Source organism: Aspergillus fumigatus, chromosome 1 (genome assembly GCF_000002655.1).
Source record: "Aspergillus fumigatus Af293 chromosome 1, whole genome shotgun sequence".
NCBI lineage: Eukaryota > Fungi > Ascomycota > Eurotiomycetes > Eurotiales > Aspergillaceae > Aspergillus > Aspergillus fumigatus.
Window position 1 is genome coordinate 958,313 of NC_007194.1, and position 16,784 is coordinate 975,096.

Consider the following 16,784-nt stretch of genomic DNA (forward strand, 5'->3'; position numbering starts at 1 on the left):
ATGGTGTATCTGTCTACTTATCCTGAAGTATAATGCGACAGCCGTTTTCATGTGATGTACGGCAATCTCCTTGACTCAGTAGAAGGACGACTCATATGGGAAGGAGTAGGTCGCGATAGACAACGTTGAGCGTTGGCTTGTCGTTCTCGCAAGGGTTCCGGAGGATGCAGATGTCAGCTCCACGCCGGACACGAGACAGGCTAGTGTAGAGCTGGCCATGTGCAAATACTGGCATGGTAAGGTCGAGCATGACATGGTCTAGTGTCAGGCCCTGGCAACTGTTGAAAGTTTGTGGCATATGCTAGTTGGAGTGGGAACTGGTGACGCTGGACAGTCCAATTGGCACGATGCGGTTGGGACTCGAAGGTGACATGAGGGAGGCAGAAGATCTGCGTCTCTTTACCAGTAGTTGAAGAGCTTAGTAGCTAGTTCTGTTATAGGAGATGCACCTGGACAACATTAGCAAGTCAGTCCACCACCTGCACCCTCACATTCTTGACTAGGTCCTTTTCTGGAGAGGTTGTGCATCATGCTCGCGGCGCAGCTAATTTCAAGAGAGAGATAATGTGGTGGGACACCTGGCTCATGCAACATGCTATGAAGATCAGCTTCTGCACTGGTTGGTAGGTGGAAGCTGGATTTATCTATTTCCTTAATTATATTGTGACTGTAGTAAACAGCTTCCTTCTAGTTAGTATACTCAGTAGACATTAGCAGAGGAGGAGACTTTACTAGCAGGCCCTGACAGGGAGTTGAACAGCATTTAATGAAACACATCTACCTACGAAGTAAAGGAGCTTAGGAACACTTAGCAGATAGCATTAGGGGAGTGAGCAAGGGAGTTATTAAGGAATAGGCACCTTGCAGCATCATTTATGTCTTTAAGATGCTGTAGATGCCGCACTAGCATTGTGGACTTAAATAGCAGCACACCATCACTGAGCTGGTCCACCCAAGTGGTGTAAGCCACATTCCCTGCAGACTGGATGGGAATGGCCAGACGCAGGATGTTGAAGTGGCTCCAGCGATGATTGATGGACAATATGATGCAGAGCCGAAATACTCTGATTAGGCTCCAAAGTCCCCAGACTGAACCATAGTTGGAGCCCGATCAAGCCGCAAACAGCGACTTCATTCCCTTAGCGGGTAATGCTTCTCATTTTTCATCATGATTAAAGCTCCCTGCGAAGTAATAATATCATAAGACTTTAGCATGATCCCACCTTGCTGTACACGCCCGATTCTAGACTTCCTCACACCGTAACCCAGAGACTTCAGCTGTTATCTAGACAACTGCTTGCAGCCTGCCAGATATGTCAGTCGACATACAAGGCTGATGATTGTGGCAAATAGCAAGTTTGAAAATTTTTTTCATGAAGACTGGATATAAAAGACTATTCAAGGACACTCACCTACAAACCTCTACTTGGCTTATTCTTCATGCTGACCTTGCTATCATATAATCCATGAGAATTAGTTTGACTAAGGCTATTCCACAAGTGTCATATGCTGCTCTGAGCTTCATTCTTAATCTACCCCTCAGCGAATGTGATTTCTCCGCGGCTCCATCAAGTAGCCGGTTCTTTGTTCTTTGACGCCAAGGTGCGAGATCCCGGGATCTTCAACATAACAATGCCTTGGATCAAGAAGCTTTGCCACCCAATATATCACATACTTCCTATTATGTACCTGCCACAGTTCGTTCGTGTAACGCCAGTTTCTCGCGATTCGAATAGCTCTGATTTTTTTGAGACCGGGCCGGACGCTTGGTCTGATACGCTCGCCGGTATTGGTCCTTTAATTCTTCTCATTGGAGAGCGTAATACGAAGCAACTGCTTCGGGATATCAGAGGATTCCATACCATTTACAATCTCGCTGTAGCTCCTCTGGGGCTTCTGTCAGTCCTCACAAGCCTTATCAGAGTATGCGGGAGTCAGAAACTTAAAGCTTACATTGGATACGAATTGGAGGCAAGAACTTCAGCTGCGATAGAAATGACACGGATTAATTGCCGTGGAGTCCATGCAGAAGTAGTCGATGGATATATTGTTCGCTCAACAAGCTCTGAACCATCGAGTCAGGCTATCGCCATTTCACTTCTCGAGGGAGGAACATTTGCATCAGTACATGAGGCCATCGCTCAGATCAAAATGTGCTATGACTTTGAGGAACAGAAAAAAACAGCAGAAAATTGAGCCCGAAACAGCAAAGGTGGGTTGGTGTCTACATATTATTTCCCAACAAACGAATGTAAAGACGGCTTCTTTATTGCTGGACGCTATTGAAGATGCACTTGGTCTCGCCACTTCAGAAAAATCCCCCGATATTAAGGAGTTCAGGACCAGTTTTATGGAATGCTTCTCTTGTCCATCAAATTCCCGTCCGCCGAATCTTGACGCTACTTTCCTCTGCACCTTTGATGCCGTCTCTGAATTCTGCACGAGCACACCACCATCTAAATGGTTAGTTATCAGTATCGGTACTACAATGCTCCTCTCGATCCTTGCTATCCAATTCACTGCCCTTTGGCTGCAGGGATGGCGTTCGGCAGGGTGGATTGTGATGTTTTCAGGCTATGTTGGAATAGTGCTCGGTATCATTTGTGCAGGACTTCTAATTCACGGATCTTGCGTATTCCTGCAAATGGGAAGTAGGAATGCCCTAAGAAAGGAGTTATGGAGAGACGGTCTCCTCATAGCAGTCAAGAACGTTGACTCCATGGACACCCGTGGCAGCAACCTCATGCTTGGGCAGTATCACACGCAAAACTTCGAGGCTGCTTTTCTTCGTGACCTTGACATGAAACAACATATCGCAGCATGGGTTGTTGCAGTTGAATTGTCTTTTGCCTTTATCGCTCATTATCTTGGGTTACGTTCATGCAAGTGGTGGGTTTCCGTCGGTGAACTGGGTGTTTGCCTCACTGCGGCCTTTGCACGATCGTTGACTAAGGACCGTCAGCAGAGATATCGTGTGGTCGAAAAGAGATTGGATAAGCGCTGTACCTCTACCGGAGTGATCAAGTGTCAACAAGGGGGTAAAATAAACCCATCCAACCAAAGCAATAACGCACTTGATATTCGAGTATATTCTCCGAGCCTTTTTACAGGTCAACCAATGTCTGCTGAAAACATCTCTTGGTATGCAGCAAAACTATGTCACCAGGATTACCACACGACAGCAACACAGATTCTCAAAATCACTGGCATGTTAATAAAATCCACGAAGATGGCCGGGCAACTGGGCCACAGAGCAATGATTGTGTCATTTTTGGGCGGCATCTTGGTAACCGAGGGTTTGGCATACCCCAACGTCCGCATGTGTGCAGGATTTCGAGCAACAGTATCCCAGCTTGCAGCACATACATGCTTGCTAGTTCGGTTGATCCTTAGACAACCTCAGTGGATGACAATGCATCCTGAATTCGGAAATGGCCGAGTTCCACTTGGAAGCGTTTACATACCACCAATAAATTCCATCGTGGATTGGTGGGCGATGTCAGAAGACCGCAATGATGCGTTAGACCTTCAGAAGAACTTACTGTGGTCCTTTACCTTGGTCAATCTGGCATTCTATCCATCGCTCTTGCGGAACCACGGCGACGACATCCAGCTTATGGATGCCATTAATGCCGCGCATCAGGGTATCGATATGGAAGCAGAAATGATAGCAAAACATTTGGTTACGTTTGTAGATGAAAGTTTGGAGGGATGAGCTTCTTCCTGTGTGGATCTACGACATTATGAAGCAACCTCCAAAGTGTCGCCTTACGGAATCAAATGCTTTGCAGATACTTGGATGCGGAAGCAATTTGCTTGCATATACTCATTGCTCTTAGACTCCTGCAGGGCAATTTGCAGTCAATTTCACTTCTATTGGCTATCAACCGAGGCATTTGGCTGTACTTCTTAAAGCTGCTCGTCTAAAGGCTCAGAGGCAGGCCTATTTGCTAACGCAGTAACACTATTATCACTTGTCTTCATAGAAGACTCTATAGCTATTTCAGCAAGCTCTGGAGTGCCAGGAGAGTTGTTGACAACCTTAAAAGCCATAGTCGCTTTTACAACCTGCATCTCCACCTTCAGTCAAAATCGTGTTCTGAAAACTAATAGTCTAGTCTATGATATTAGGTAGACTGGTCGTGGGTTAGGTTTGGGTCAACCCATACAATAGAAAACCCGCCCCAAAACACATGCGGGTTGGGTTTGGGCAGCCTATATCATATAGGCTGATATTGAAGTGTGTTTAGCTAATTTTAGAATAACTGTAGCTCTATTGGATAGCAATTAGTAACAATGCATAATGGGACCAGACTGCTAGCATGCGAACATCATACTTAGTTCAGCTGAACTTGAGGAGAAGAAGGTGAAGAGGGTGAAGACAAGGCAGTAAGAGCGCTAAAGCTACACCTAACAAATCAGAAAAATGGGGTGAGCAAAAAACATACAACAGCCGGGATTCGCTGGTGGTCACCCACCCAACTACTAACCGGCCGGCGTGTGGCTTAAGTACGGCTGAGCGGACGGGAAGCCCTGTTTTCCACACCCTATGGTCGTATGTGCTTATACAAGGGTCAACCAGGTTTCATGTTCCATTCAGCAAATGTGACTGGGTTAGCTTCTCACTGCCGAGCCACTTGCCTGACTTCCCTCACGCAACCAGCTTGTGTTACCTTGCTGTGCCATTACTCTAAATATCGGTGCCTAATATAGCCACCAAAAAAAGTTGTCGTCTGGACAGACTGTCAACATGAGTTTACTACGAGCTTTCCGTAGAGGGCCGTACTCTGCTACTGTAGCTTAGTACTTGCTCCACTGCATGATTGGTCGGCTGCATCAAGAGGCTTTATCTACTCCATGCTAAAACGTTCCTGAAAAGAGGCTCAAAAGGTTCTTCATCGCCTTCAGAAATAGCACTACAACAGCTAGTAAGACGCTATGAGACGACTTCTCCATACCGAGTAGCTTGCCAGCTCGTGTCTCAGCTCCAGCCACTACGGCCCGTTCCGTCCGTGTATGAAGCTTTTATATCCGTCCCTCCTGTACCAAGAGATCCTACCTGGGTAGATACGGCCGCGACTGAGGGAAAGTAGTAAGTTATACTGCTGCCTCAGCTGTCGAACGTCATTTCGCTTACTCTAATTTATGATCTAAGGGAGTATGAAAAGCAAATAGAATCGGGTTGCCTTACTACTACTCGAGGTAAGTAAAGGTTTACTTTCTAAGCTCTTAAAACCTTTTGAATAGCTATCATAGTATGTATCACTAGAATAGCTATAACTACCCTAACCATCATAATAGAGCTCTTTATAATTATGTTTCAAGAGAGAGCAGCCTAATACTTATATACTTCCTTATCAGCTAAGTCCCCAAGGGATGAAAGAGAAGAAGACTAATCTGTGGGTAGCTTGCTCTATATCTACTATTACTATATCAGTTATAGTGATGATCCTATATAGCTTGATAGCTGGAGGTATCTAAGCCTTTCCAGGTGATATTGGGGTTTATTCTTAACTGAAGCCATATATGTTGGCTGCAGTGTGACTAGGGAGCACTTTTCTTTAGGAGCTTCTCTTATCTCACTGTTGGGCAGAGGTATACCTAGAACTGCCATTGCTGGGCTGCCTTCGTGTTTGACGACATCATAGACACTCAGTGCCATGCTTCCAATAAATTAGGCAACGATGGCACAATTTCATGCTTGGCACTAGTGTACGATGCTTGTGCATCTGCTCATGGTAAGCCCATGGCCTTTGATCGACCTTGACCCGGTGCTTAGTTGCCTTGGCCTTTTCAATCGATTCTGATTTCAACTGGCCATAGCACCATGTTGTCAGCGGCACGGCGCGGCTATAGTGCCCCCAAAGGACCAAATAATACGGAGTAGTGTCAGGCACCTGGGTTTGGAGTTGTTAGAGCTAAGGTTCGAACCTGCTAAGGTAAGAGTATATTGTGGGTCTTCGAGACTAGTCCAGTGCATAGCTCGAATCACTTAACAGAGACTTTGTCTGTTCACCACTTTCGCAATCTAGGCCAGGTTTCGCCTGATATCGAGTAGTATCATGCATAGTGACTCGGGGAAAAGTGGCTAAAATGCCATCTGCCACAGAGGCAAGCCCTTCGGAGGAAACGGAACTCGTAGACCTAGTTAATTTGACACAGGAACTATATCCCAATCAAGGATTCCGAAATTTTGAGTCAACGAGCGACGCCCTTCTGGGCAGCTGCTCTCCATCGGTTGATATTCGGTACACGTGCCAGCTCTCTGTTGTGGACAAGCTGCATGAAATCTACTCGCTTGTTACTAGTGGCCACTACGGTAAGCTTGGGTATGTATACATATATATTTGACCCGCCCTTCCTTTCCGCCGTATCTGTTCGTGGTCAACCAACTCCATCGCCACGACGGGGGAACCAAACCAACAAAATCTTGACCACCACCTTTATCCGGGTCAGCTTGTTCTTTCCTTTCTTTTTCCCTTTTTGATTAGGCAGTCATGTCCGGAAAGGCACTTGATAACAGAACCTGCCCGCTGCAAATTCCCGGCTTCTGTGATATTCCCATCGATGTGGAGCTTCCACAGGACCAATTTGCAGCGGGGATCAATGTTTGGCGAGGTACGATCCTTACTGCGAAGGAGCTAGCCATGCTAGATTTGATTAATATAATTACTGAAAGACCAAACTAGTATGTGCGGATATTTTAGCAGGAAGAAATTGCTCGCTGGTGAAAAGATGCGCTGTTATCCTTGTTGCTGATTAATGGCCTAATGTGGAGCTGGTGCTTGAAAGAGTTGCAGGATAAGGCAAGAGAGTTTACAAAGCGAGGGCATATGCGAGTATTCAACACTGGCAGTGGTGTCTGTAAATCTGATATGGCGATCTCAGCGACAACACAGGCACAGATATGAGACGCCATGGAGTTCTTAACCAAGGACGTGGCAGAGAGGAGACAACGCCACAATGCTTGGAAGTCACTAGTCTTAAATCTCGTTGACCCATCTCTGTTTCCCCTTGTCTATGGGAGAATAAGGGTGTTGGCCGGGGGACAGCCTTGTGGAATAGACTAAGGTTTCTGGTTGTTACGCCTTCAAGACGGCCAAATCGCACCAGAGCGACCGCCGTTTGCTCACGAAGGGGCTTGGGAACACCTGAGACTGGACTGCATCTGGTCAACCAGATTTTAGTGGCTGCCTTGTGAAGTGGAATTTAATGGGCCGCCTGAGTCTACTGATGTTCAAATTACTTCTTATATCAATACTCTCCAACCCACGAACCGGAATATGTATTTGGTGATCGAGGATGTTCTTGCCAGCAGTATTGAGCAGTGGAATGAGATACTGATATGTGTAAAATGGACTGAACGGCCTGGATACAGAACCTCTTGCGAACCCCAGCCTCGTGAGCCGATCCGGATTCGAACATACGGGGTGGACTGGAAAATGAAATTCCCGGAATGGGTAAAGAAGCTCCTAGAGCAGTCCAAGGAAGACCAGCTATCTGCTGAGCAATACGGTGAGATGTGCGCCTAAGTAGAGGAATATCTGCGGCAACCTGAGTCCGAGGATAAGGTATATTAGTGTCTAGTTCATATGCAGAAGATTCCGGAAGACTGGAAAACACAATGGGGATTACAGCGCACTGCATTGACTAAGTATGCTTGTATGTTCTTCTCTGAGTACTTGGACCTGGGAACTGCCTATTCTTATGAGGACTGGAAGTTAGGAAGGACTGGTGAGGCCATAATTAGCCCTGCTGATTAGGAATATTGGGGCTAGATGTTTGAAATGGGACAGTTCCTTCTGTCTCACCCCTGGCTGAAACCTCACCGCTGGGCCTTTGAGCTAAAAGGCCAAAAGGATGATGACCATTGATTCTACACAGTTGCTCTGTAGGATGAGTTTTGAGAAAATGGCCTTTAGGTTGTGGTCCAGGTGCACAGTATTAAGCTAGAGCTGGATATGCCATCCTTTTCTAGCAAGGACTGGCATACTGAAGGAAATGTAAATGAGCATATAGTTACCAATGCTATCTACGCGTTTGATTTGGATAATATTATGGAGCCGCTGGTTTCATTCTGGCAGCGACTCTTGCTTAACAGTGACCGATATGTTTATGACAAAATTGGCGCGGGTGACGACCCTGATGATGATGAAAGTGATTTCAAGGCCGTGGAGTTTAGTGACCCTGAGGACGCCTTACTCTTTGAGCCAGATCCTGAAGAGAAGTATGCGTGCTGGGATGTCAAGTATATTAGAAGGCTTTTTGGATTTGAAACAATCCAGCATGCTCCGGCCTGGCAGGAGCTAGGAAAAGCGAGAATGCCTCCCGGTCGCTTGATTTCTTTCCCCAATGCCTTTCAGTACCGCATGGGTCCGTTAGAGCTTCAGGATAAGACTAAGCCGGGACACTGTCGTTTCCTGACTCTCAGTCTTGTCGATCCTATGTACCGCATTTGCTCGACGCGAAATGTCCCCCCACAACAACCAGACTGGATTGATGGCTCAGAACCGCATATGGATCTAAAGGAAGCTCTGAAGCTGAAAGAAGAATTAATGAACGTACATGTCCGCAAGGACGAGGCTACCTTCGAGCTTGCTGGAAACATTGTATTCACGGGATTTCAATGATTGTACCGGTTCAACTTGTCATAAGTGCCGAATACATTACTAGTCAAAGGAATCATTACAGAGAAGGTCTCCTGTGGAATCCAGGAATAAAAGCGTATTACGTAAAAATCCCTGAAAAATCGACGACAAGCACAGACCATGACTCCAACAGGAATCACAGTCCGTGATAAATCCGACAAACGAGCTTGGGCCATCGTTGGAGTAGTGGTCATAGCATAACCAATGAGACTGTCTTATGATACGGAGTGGATGTTGAGCACGGCCCAAAGCTCTAGACTGATGTAAACCCCGTATTCTACTGATTCTCCACATCTCCACATTTCGCCCGCCGGTCCTCAGGGTCCTCAGGAGCAACACTCTCTTTTCGGGTAGGACCCCGAACCCCACCGCCGGGACGATCATTTTCTTAATTCAATGGTTTCGGACGACGCCACAATTACAGGGGAAAAATAAGCTTACTCCGCTCGAAGATCGCTTAAATTAGGTTCCTGGCTACTTGAGACCCTTGAAACCTTCCAAGAACGATAAAATACAGGAATTATAGTGCCATAGGGATTAGTGCCATAGGAGTATGTAGCTTCCAGCCACAACGCAACAGCGGCAATTTATTACGCGCTACTCTAGATCTTAAATGACTATGGTTTCCAACTATTAGAAACTTGGATGAGAAGAATAAATTCAGAAAAAAGCGCTGTCCTCACCCAAGGGCCAGGCTACAACAAGTTTGCAGGCTTTGTATGTCTTTAGTGTATCATACCTATTGGTGTGTGTATTACAGCCCTAACACTAATATTAGCAAGCCACATGCTAAGAATCCCCGGAATTACCAAGAGAGGCCAAATAATAAGAAATGTTGCTCTGAACTAACCAAAGTGGTACCGTACCCATAACCTAACCTGCATGGGTTTAGGGGCGGTTTTTTTGCTGCAGGTTGACTTAAACCCAACCCACAACCAGTCTAAAAGGAAATATTGGTTAAACAATGAGGAGGCCCTCATATCTAAGCTGGCAATAAATGGAGTCTAGCTCTAGCCATTATAGAATCACACTTGTCACCCACTTTTTGCCAACTTACCCTGCTTACCTGTAGTGTCGATAGCATTACTTAGCTTCCCTTTAATTATTATACTTACCCTATGGACTATGGTTCAGTGTCTCTCACCTGTAAAGCAGTAGGCCTCAGAGATGTATATAACTTCTAGCCATATATGAATACTGACTTAAGTACAGCTGAGCGGACGGGAAGCCCTGTTTTCCACACCCTATGGTCGTAGGTGCTGGATTCCTCCAGGCAGTGCATGTTACTCTCGTGTGTACATTGATCTCCTGTGTCGACATTCGGAGGCACCCTTCGTAGTATGAGTTCTCTAACTGGTTATAGAGAAATAAGCCAGTGCCTGCTATCCCTGAGTTATGTCTCATATGGCTCACAGTTCATAGGAAGACTCCTAAGCTGACTGTTCTGGCTAGACACAGGCAAGTACACTGTGCGGAGTACCGACCTGCTTACTGCTAGCGACTGTATGACTATGGTAGCCAGCATTTACCAGGATCAGCTGCTGCGTTGTCGTCTGCAAGTCCAGAAAGCTGGCTGCTAATGATAGAACAGCATAGCCCTTTAGTTCAGCTTTCAGATGTGGACAAGGCCGCATTGGCCATCTCTGGCGGGATATGTGCCCGTTGTGCTATGCAGACTGCAGTCCTTTTGGGCTGCTTGGATTCACTGGTATTCCCTATGGCCGAAATGGCAAGATACATGACACCAGTCTACACAGGTTCAAATCGAAGGGGGTCGACATATTCGTTGGTCTAAGCATCCTCCTGCTGAGGTGTCCTGCTGCAAGGTCTATCTATACCCCTGTTTATTAATAACAGCCAACTATGCCTTACAGGATCTGATCAACCCCTGGAGCAGATCATCATTCTCTTTAAAAACCTTCCCAAACTTGGCCAGATCTTCCGCCTTGATCGCCCGCCGAACACTGGCCGCTTTGGAGAGATTCCCCGCCGTGCGCCCTGTCCCTGCAAACAAGATATTCAATAGATCCATCGGCGCGGACTTTGGGTCCGCGATGAGGTCGTAGCCCACCATAGCCAAACTGGCAGTTACATCTGCCAACAGGGCCGCATCGGTGATCCAAGCGATCCCTGTGACGGGCCCAACAATCTCGCCAGCAAAAGGGAGAATGAGCAGGACCGCCGAGATGATCGTGATGATGAGGTTTCTTTTCTCTTTTTCCTCCTTTTCCTTTTCCTGCTCGCCGACTTCCTTCACCGTTGCCATGCTTTCGACGGCCTGGAGGAGCATAAAGACCGGAGTGGAAAGGGCCTCCACCGCGTCGGCTTCGTCTCCGTCCCAGAGGAAGAAGGAGAGATCGGCCCATGTCGACACAACGTCGCGCTGGAGAGCTTGGAACCGGGGCAACGCATTTGCAATTGAGTCTTTGGGGTTGGAGATAGTGAAGTCGGCCTTGGCGTGGGGCATATTTTGGTTTACCTGTTTGATACTGTGGCAGACGATCCCGCCGGTGCGAGGGTTTGGCGTGCAGAGTTTGTCTTCATTGACGACGTCCGAAACCTCCACCTAGTCCCGCTGGATGCCGTATTTGGATTGCAATTCGTCGTAGAATCCTTGCTCGTCGACGAAGGTATACTTGACGGTCCATGAATCGCTGACAAGCGGGATAAAGCATGATCTGGGTTTAGACCACCCCCCATTGATCGCCTGAGAGTATTGGACGTATTTACCGTTATCTGCGATAACCTTATTGATGACCTCTGGCACCATGCCGCGGAGATATTTGACGTAGTAGCCGAATTTTTCGTCATAGCCGTTGTTGACGTCCGTGTAGTTCCGCAGGGCGGTGTTGAGTGTGTCCATCAGAACCTGCATGGCGTACATGGGCATGCAGAGCTCGGGGATGTCTGTGGCTGCCTGGAGAGCTTCCCACGAAGAGAAGTGAAGACTGAGATCGCAGAGGTCCGGGGTGTCTTCTAACGCGCAATCGGGGCTGTCGTCGTCATCCTCGTCGCAGGACGGAACTTCACCTTCTGTACTGGCGCAGGCATCGGGGCAATAGCCGTGCTGACAGGCAAATTTGCACAAGCCGGCGTCGTCGCCGTCGCCTTGGTAGAATGCGGTGAAGGTGCTATTGGCCGCAGGGGGCTGATGGAGAGCGCCAGTGCCGGTGCAGGTGCACGCGTATGAGCAAAGCCCCGCCAGGTCGCCCTGGCCGGTGCCTGCCGTGCATGCGGACGGCAGGAAAGGCGAGACCGTGGGCTCCGTGAGGGGCACCTCCACCGGGCCACAGGCTTCAGGTGGACAGTATCCGTAGTTACAAGCGAAGCTGCAGAGACCGATGTAACTGGATCCTTCACCTGCAATTGGATATCCTTTCATGCCTGTGGCCTTGGGTTTGACTCTGGGCGCACCCATTTTGGTACACACACAGGCTCCAATGGGGCAGTAGCCATACTGACAGGTGAACTTGCACAGCCCCTGGAAGTTGCCTGGTGCTGTGCCCTCAATGCAGGCCTGCTCGTCGATAGCAAGCTTGGGGGAAACAGCGGAGATGCTGGGGCCCTCTGCACTGCCAACAACGGCATTCCAGTTGGCGTAGCCGTCTGTGCAGCTCGTGGTAATGGCAGCACTGCTGAATTTGGCAATAGTACTTCCTGCGCGCGAAATGGAGATCTTCACATCGCCATAGAAAGTACCATACCCAACGCTGCCGTGGTACACACCCACGCCTCCGTCCGGGATATCCTGCCAGGTAGCAGGAATAGACACGCCCCCGACAGTGACGGTAACAGTGGCCATGGAGGTCAGCAGTGCTGAATAGAAGATCTTATCCTGGACAACCTCTGCAGGCCGAAACTCATATTGCAATTGACTGGCCGTGATGGCTGCGGTACCACCATCGTTGCATTCTGAAGAAGGATTCGGGCGGTACCAGCCCACCACTCCTTCTTTCGTGATAGATGCCTTCCCATTCTTATAGATGTCGATGTAGTAGGGCAAGAAGAGACGCCAGCCATCGTGTGGCATGCCGTGTGCATAGTTGACAGGCGCCTCGCCCACACTAAACGCCTCATATTTATCAATGTTGTACAGGGGCCCGATGTAATGCGATTCCCCATAATCGTTCCAGCTGATGATCTGGACGAAATCGGGTTGCACCACCATAACCTCTTCCCAGCGGTCTCGCCAGAGGTCGTCGCCTAGATATTCAATTGATTAACATCACTGCTTCATTTCTCTGTTTGTTTTGCTCTCCGGGAGACATTACCTCGCCATAAACAATTCTTTTCATATCCGGGAAGGTTCGTGTAGAACCATGGGGAGACTGGCATCATATACTCCTTGCCTCCAGCCTGTCCCAGATAGTCGAGGTAGGATGCATCAACGTACGTATCCATGTCTTGATTGTCCCACGGCCAGGCTGCCCAACTGAAGAGCCCATCTGGGGTGCCCAGCTTCAGAGCCTCCTTAGCCCCAAGGGAGGACCATGAGGGAATGAAGAAGCATCCAGTCTCTGCTTTGATGTCTTTCCAGTCCGCTGCGTTCCCAGGACCCTCGAAGGTCGACACAAACGGCTTTCCTTTGTAGGTATAATACGCAGACGACGATTTGAACTCGTTAATGATCGTGATCACAGTGGCTTTGTCAAAAGGGCCAGCACCCACATAATCAAAAGAGAGAAAGAGTTGGAATCCATTTGCTTCTGCCACTGCAAAGGCTGACTTTAGTGGTTTTAGATCTTTGAGAGACGCGGCAAAGTTCAGAGCAAAAGCATCCAGATGTGCCTCTTTGGCCGCCATTATATGGTACGCCCATTCTAGTTCGATCCAATCACGGGCATTTTCAACCTGAGCGTTGTTAGAGCTGCATATCCCGTGAATACGACAGGTTCGATTCCTACCATGAAATGCGCGAAGACCCCCTTACTCTTCTTTGGTGTTGAGACCTTCAAGTCGGAGAGCATCATCTTTGACGTGGTTCGAAGGAACGTCTGATTCAGCTGTCCGCTGGGACCAGCCCCCTCGGGCGGTACAGAAAGGTCCGTATATCCATGATGTATGGAAGAGTTTGTTTGACGTTGATGGAGGTGGACATGGTGCAAATGGGCGCGAGACCCCAAGACAAGCCCTACAAGGGCAGCTTGTACGAGTAAGCCCAACATTGCCGCTTTCGGCGAAACTCAAATGACAACAAAGAAAGATTGATAACGAAGGTCTGAAATGAACGTGATGGCCATTGGCCTGTAGGGGTAAGAGAATGACGCAGGCCAGGAAGTGCCCTTTTGCTAAAACAATATACGCTCGCTCAGACATCCATGGCAAGAGCCACCTTCTTATAGCGTCACAATCTGTTCCGACATTCTAAGACTAGAGTATACTGAAGACGTAACAGAATCTTGTACCAGCATGCTATTACTTATCAAAGATGACCCCATCTACACATTCGGACTTCACCTATAGCCCCAATCCCTGCCATCGCCTGTTGCCAGTTGAGGTCCGGAGGTTTACAGGGGTCTGGAGTCGCTCGACCAGGACAGGCTAACAGGGTGGCTATAGGAAATTTCTGCGAGACTATCATCTAGTGCTAGCACAAATTTCCGAGCTGGTGTTATCCAAGCTCTGGTCTTTTCGGCCTCTCCGGGTAATCGGCCAAACTGACATCTGTTGACCTACAGAGCTCCTGAGCTAAGAAGGGTTTCTAGCGAGTCGAGGTGATCAGGCAGCAGATGTTCAACCGCATCTGATATGAGGACGAGCTTTTTACTGGTGGCGGTTGGGAATTATGCCCCCACCGTTTCAGGAACCGCAGTGATTGAGTCACCTTTTGACAGAAGAGCAATATAGGTTACCGTGCAACTGAGAGACCGAATATCCGGTGAACTTTTACAAGCAAGATTGAGCGGAAATTAGCTTCGAATTAGGAAAAGGCAGCACTCAATGGGGTTACATTCGGCGCCGGTGCTGCCAGCCGGCTCGAAAACTATGTCCATCCGTCGTAGAAACTAGGGCACCAGACAAGCTCTGGCCGTGGCCGTGTACACAACCCAGGATAGCCAAGGCTCTTAGCATTGTCGACTTAATGGGAACAAACCAGGAAGGATGAAGAGTGGCCGAGGAAAACAAGACTACTAGCAAGCCAAGAGAAGCTAATCCCAACTGTGCGTTAGTGAAGCTTAATCCAGCGCATCCGCAGCGTCCGATTATTGCTCAAGTCTCAGATTAATATTAAGAACAAGGGGCTTTAGTCTCCAGAATGGGCTTGGACTCGTCTACTGGCCTCGATTTCGCGCAGCTATTGACGCGAAGCAAATTTTGGCTAGAGTTCTTCCCACTAGTGAGTAGTCCTAGTGGTTTGGAGCTATCCGCTTGCTCCGGCCCTACGAGATTAGTATGTTAGTATGTCATCTGCGAAGTACGGGGTCCTGTTTTGGCTTAGGACTTTATAGCCTCGTTCTTGGCAATGTCTCAGTGCATGAGCCATGGAATCTCCGTCGGAACGGACCGAGCATATCCCTTTTCTTGCTGCATTCATTCCTTGGGAGGAGTGATAGTGTTGTTTGCGAACCCCACATGCACTTTTCCAAATGGTCGAACGCTAGGATGGTCTCTACTTCGTTGGAGAATAGGAAATTATCCGAACAAGGGATCTGGCTGTATTGAACGATCCATGGAGCATACCCAGGGATCTTAGTTCGTCTGAACCTCAGTATCTCTCGCCAAACTGTTCTCGTGACCTAATGCGATGGTCTCTGGCTTTGTAGCAACAGCGTTGGTCCATCAGTGACTAGTAAGACTATTGAAGTATGGCCTGTCTGATATCAAGCGTGGTATATAACGAGGTCTATGCTGCGAGATCCGGACACTTCCCCGGCGTTGTCCTTCCGAGTCTTCATCATTCATTGCAGTCATTCTAACTTCATGAGTGGAAACGTCCGGATACAGTCATGAAATACCTTTTTTTTCTTTCTCCTCTTGTCTCTTCTCTTTCTGAGCAAGGCCGTTGTGGCCCTCGAAGCATCCGCAGCCGCTCTACTTTTACCAAGCCTACCTGGTCGAATTCAAGACAAGGGATCGCAAACGGCGAAAAATTGCAAAAACATGCGCAAAGACTGATGCTCCCTGCACATACCCAGAATTTGTGAGCCATATTTTGACCCGAGATTCATGGAACAAATACTTCAAAAGGCAAAGATTCAAAAGTATCAGGACAATCATCAAGACTGCCGATCCGACCGATGTCATAAGTACATCTCGAAGTCTAAGGGAGAAGGGGTGTAAACCTATATATGATTTCTCGCAACTCCTCGAGGGCACAGCCAAACTATCAGAATTTGGGCCTATCTTTGAAAAGATCGATGGGCTGATCAGGGATTGGCTAGGTTTTGACAAGGTCGCGGAGCACAGAAAGCCTATGGCAGACGCGCTAGATCTCATCCAGAAACATCGCATCGCCGGCAACATGAAATTCTTTATCGCGGAGCTCAAGAAAGAGTTAGGGATCGAGAAGCTTGCACTTCAAAATCCGAAGCCCATGACCCCTGATGGTTTGCCATATGACGCCTACGATACAGAAAAGACAGTCGATCAACTGAGAAAGTCGGCGGAAAACGAGGCCGATCCAGAGAAGAAGGCAAAGATCGAGGCGCAAGCCGACGGTCTCGCAGCCAATATACAGGAGCTTGTTATAAAGATGCGTTCGCCAGATTATAAAGAAAAGGTTAAGGATGATGTAAAACTTGCCAAGTTCAAGAGGCACCAGGCTGCGATTTTCCGAGCGAAGAACACCTTGAAACTATTGCAAAAAATAGAAAAAGGTGGAAAATGCTGAGAGTCTGGATGGCAATAGATCGGTGCGACTGTCCCAGTGGTTACATGTATATAGGAACTTTTCATTGTTTCTTCTCAAGAGTAGAAAGTGTCGACAGATCCGACAAAATATCTGGAAGGCTTTATGGATTGGCGACTCACGTGCCAAGGCGTGGTTTTCCTCATTCTTTTCTCCTTCGTCTCTCACTCCTCTCTTTGTATCCCAACCCACATCTCATCAAAATGCTGCTACCATCACAAAATCAACAAGTTGAGCAAATCTCTGATGGTGGGACTAACATCTCGGATCCGAGCTCAGCCTGCAAT

At 48.0% G+C, this 16,784-nt stretch overlaps 4 protein-coding genes and 1 non-coding gene across 5 annotated transcripts; 2 read left to right on the top strand and 3 right to left on the bottom strand.

The window, feature by feature from the left end:
• Window positions 1-91: 91 nt before the first annotated feature.
• AFUA_1G03310 (uncharacterized protein) lies at window positions 92-373 on the bottom strand (the record flags this gene model as incomplete). Its single annotated transcript, XM_744988.1, has 2 exons — window positions 92-258; window positions 319-373. The coding sequence occupies 2 exons, from the start codon at window positions 371-373 to the stop codon at window positions 92-94; spliced, it is 222 nt and encodes a 73-aa protein (XP_750081.1).
• A 1,068-nt stretch (window positions 374-1,441) lies between these two features.
• AFUA_1G03320 (uncharacterized protein) lies at window positions 1,442-3,715 on the top strand (the record flags this gene model as incomplete). Its single annotated transcript, XM_744989.2, has 2 exons — window positions 1,442-3,038; window positions 3,111-3,715. The coding sequence occupies exons 1-2, from the start codon at window positions 2,039-2,041 to the stop codon at window positions 3,713-3,715; spliced, it is 1,605 nt and encodes a 534-aa protein (XP_750082.2). The 5' UTR covers window positions 1,442-2,038.
• A 726-nt stretch (window positions 3,716-4,441) lies between these two features.
• On the bottom strand, window positions 4,442-4,557 carry AFUA_1G03336. Its single transcript, XR_013344460.1, has one exon. It is a non-coding gene; the product is annotated as a ribosomal RNA (ribosomal RNA).
• Window positions 4,558-10,234: 5,677 nt separating this feature from the next.
• Window positions 10,235-14,433, bottom strand: AFUA_1G03352 (glycoside hydrolase family 71 protein). Its single transcript, XM_001481650.2, has 4 exons — window positions 13,553-14,433; window positions 12,920-13,499; window positions 11,275-12,851; window positions 10,235-11,127 (listed from the first exon to the last, which is right to left on the bottom strand). Exons 1-4 carry the CDS (start codon window positions 13,811-13,813, stop codon window positions 10,510-10,512), a joined length of 3,036 nt encoding a protein of 1,011 aa, XP_001481700.1. The 5' UTR covers window positions 13,814-14,433; the 3' UTR covers window positions 10,235-10,509.
• A 1,162-nt stretch (window positions 14,434-15,595) lies between these two features.
• AFUA_1G03360 (uncharacterized protein) lies at window positions 15,596-16,479 on the top strand (the record flags this gene model as incomplete). The annotated part of the gene is made up of 2 exons (XM_744993.2): window positions 15,596-15,789; window positions 15,837-16,479. The coding sequence occupies 2 exons, from the start codon at window positions 15,596-15,598 to the stop codon at window positions 16,477-16,479; spliced, it is 837 nt and encodes a 278-aa protein (XP_750086.2).
• Between the last annotated feature and the right edge of the window lie 305 nt (window positions 16,480-16,784).

Coding starts and splice junctions, on each gene's coding strand:
- AFUA_1G03352 (XM_001481650.2), bottom strand. CDS start 13,813: ATGTTGGGCTTACTCGTACAAGCTGCCCTTGTAGGGCTTGTCTTGGGG. Junction 13,500..13,552: donor GGGTCTTCGCGCATTTCATG/GTAGGAATCGAA, acceptor AACAACGCTCAG/GTTGAAAATGCCCGTGATTG. Junction 12,852..12,919: donor AAAGAATTGTTTATGGCGAG/GTAATGTCTCCC, acceptor TTGAATATCTAG/GCGACGACCTCTGGCGAGAC.